Genomic DNA, 3,025 nt, shown 5'->3' with positions numbered 1-3,025 from the left:
TTTTTCCTTTTGGGTGAAGCAAGCAAGAGGCTATAGATAGTTCAATACGCAAAAAAAATCATCCCAATACGTGGAAAATCGAAAACTTTAGATTAAATAAAGAGGGTCTAAGGCTATAAGCTATTATTCATAATCAAAGAAATAAAACTTATAATGATCTCACTCTCATGGGAAACACATTTGATACACTTATGCCCATTAGTATAATTTCAATTCTAGTTTCTCATTAGAGATACATACCCCATGCCACTGTTGGAAAATTCAAATTGATATATTAATTTGATTCATATTACACAGAATCACGGTTTACCAACTTTAAGTATCAACAATTTCAAAGTGCCATTGTGATTTCATCAAATCAGATGTGTATCCAAATATTCACAAAATCAATGAAGTAGCATACAATTAAAAGCTAGATATGCCCAATAGTCTTACACTTATCACTATCTCACCTCTCATTCAGGTGCTACTGCCAAAAGAGTAGAAAACACACTCTACCAAAATTCCAAATGGTAACATAAAAATCCACGCCAGAAAGAGAGATTAATCTAATATAAAATTATACTCAAATTTTTGTTTACTACCTACTCAAACCTTGGAAATACCGGAAGTTATGTGTCTCAAATGCTAACAACATAAGAAGAACAAAAAAAATGGACATAACCACCAAAATGTTAATATTCAATCACAAGAAAAACCTTTGATTTTAGCGTCATTTGTTATTCCTAGTCGATGCTCACAAACCAACTTATTTTGTTTTCTCCGCCACCTTTTTCTATATCTCTACCCTCTCTTTATATTGTTACATTTCCCACTTCCCACTCACACAAAATATAGCATCTAATATCACTAATACACTTTGCATAATAACCTCTCAAATTCTCCTATGGGGTCCCTTCCTTCTCCACCACCATCACCATCCCAAGAAAATCATCTTTCAAATTATGTTATGGTTACAATTTTCTGTCCTAGAGAACCAACCCCAAATGTGACACTTCCTAATTCAATACACCTTTATTATCCATCCATGAACACATGGACAAATGTTGGCAGAATCCCTGGCCTAGTTGATGACCAAGTATTAAAAGGCTTTTCTATGATTTCATTAGGAGACTTTATTTATATAATTGGTGGCCAAATTTGTAACAAAGAAAAAGTTCATGTTAATGATGACTCAGCTGAATTTCTTGATGAGGGTATAAAAGTTGTACCAAATGTCCTACGTTACAACATAAGAACTAATCAATGGTTCAATTGTGCACCACTATGTGTTGCAAGGTATGATTTTGCTTGCACTGTTTGTGACAACAAAATCTATGTGGCTGGAGGGAAGTCCAGGCTGGCAAGTGCTAGAGGGATCTCATCAGCCGAGTTGTATGATCCTGATCTTGACACGTGGAGCCGTTTGCCTAATTTGCATATTTTAAGGTACAAATGCATAGGTGTGACATGGAAAGGTAAAGTTTACATCATAGGAGGATTCGCTGAAAGAGAAGACTCTGATATGACAATGCCTAGTATAGTTGAAAGGAGCTCAGCTGAAGTTCTTGACTCGCAAGCAAGAAAATGGGACCTCATTGCAGGAATGTGGCAGCTCGATGTGCCACCTAATCAAATTGTGGCGGTGAATGACACTCTTTTTAGCTCAGGGGATTGTTTGAATGCTTGGAAAGGACATGTTGAGGCGTATGATGGCAAATTTTGGAATGAAGTTGATGGATCGCACAAGAGAAGTCTTTCAACGTTGGAATATAACTACGAGAATTGGCCTCTTAATCAAAGACTCTACTTGACTATGGCGCCAATTGAGAATAAATTGTTTTTCTTGGCAGGTTATAGGGTAGGTGACGGGGAATTAGCAAGAACAATGTCCGTTGTTCACGTATTTGATACATCGGCTACCGTGGATCCTTGGAAGAGTTTTGAACCAATGGAGTTGGAGGGTGAAAAAGAGCTATGCAGTCATTGTTGTGTTGTGCAACTCTCATCACCTTAATTGATTGAGAGTACTACAAGGAAGAAATTAAAAAAAAACAGAACGATGTATGTTCAATTATAGATTATTATGATATGTTTTATGTTGTGGTCAATGCATGACATTTTTGTTTAGACAATATCAACTTTTCAAGTAAATTCAGTGAAGCAAGGTTGTATCTTACACTAATAGATAATAAACCACTCTAACTAACACTAAAACTGACTAACAAACTAATCAGGTGGTTAATAACAAATAAACTTCTTATAAGATAAACAAACCACATTAATAAATCAAACTAAAAGGAATATAACTAAGTATCACAATACTTTTTCTCAAGTCGAGTGAAATATGTCATGAAAGATGAATTGTTGTCAGAATAAACCATGGCAGTGTCCACCTTCACTTCAAGATTTCTCAATAATTGTTTAAGCCATATAAGCTTAGATAATAGGAAAACAAGGGCTCTATGTACAGATAATATTGACTGAGCTTATTAACTGGAAAGTAATGTCAGGTCTAGATATAGTTAAGTACATTAACTTGCCTATCATCTTTCTATATTGAAAAGGGTCTTCATTACTGTCTAATGAGTCAGGTTAAATACCGTGGTCTGTGGGGCAGAGGGTGTGATCTCCATCCTCATCCCAAAACCACCCTCATAAATTTTCTAATATGCACATAATGTAAACTAAAAGTAAAAACTATTGTTTTATTCGTCGGTGTATTTTTTTTTACCGAGATTAAGATCGATAATTTTACGCTACAACGCCACTCATTTAAACGGTTATCTTGCTGAGTTGGTAAAGATGGACAATGAAGTGACCGTAAACCTTGAAAATGTAGCTATTGAACGCTCATATCATTCGTATTGGGTATATACAACATTTGAAGGCAAACAATTATCAAATGAACTCCCTTAGACGGGTCTCGGATCAGTGGCGTAGCGACAATATGGTGAGATGGTTCAAATGAACTCTCTTAACTAAAAAAAATGCACATATACCCCAATATTTTGCATTTTGAACCCCTTGAATTTCTTTTCCACCA

At 35.4% G+C, this 3,025-nt stretch overlaps 1 protein-coding gene across 1 annotated transcript; it reads left to right on the top strand.

The window, feature by feature from the left end:
- The first annotated feature begins 706 nt into the window (after positions 1–706).
- On the top strand, positions 707–2,090 carry LOC146943854 (F-box/kelch-repeat protein At1g16250-like). The gene has a single exon (XM_085748775.1). The coding sequence runs from the start codon at positions 887–889 to the stop codon at positions 1,994–1,996; it is 1,110 nt and encodes a 369-aa protein (XP_085604901.1). The 5' UTR covers positions 707–886; the 3' UTR covers positions 1,997–2,090.
- The last annotated feature ends 935 nt before the right edge of the window (positions 2,091–3,025 follow it).

The sequence above is a fragment of the Medicago sativa genome, chromosome 2 (genome assembly GCF_051527215.1).
Source record: "Medicago sativa cultivar Bolivia chromosome 2, Bolivia_mono, whole genome shotgun sequence".
NCBI lineage: Eukaryota > Viridiplantae > Streptophyta > Magnoliopsida > Fabales > Fabaceae > Medicago > Medicago sativa.
This window is presented reverse-complemented; position numbering and strand designations above follow the sequence as displayed.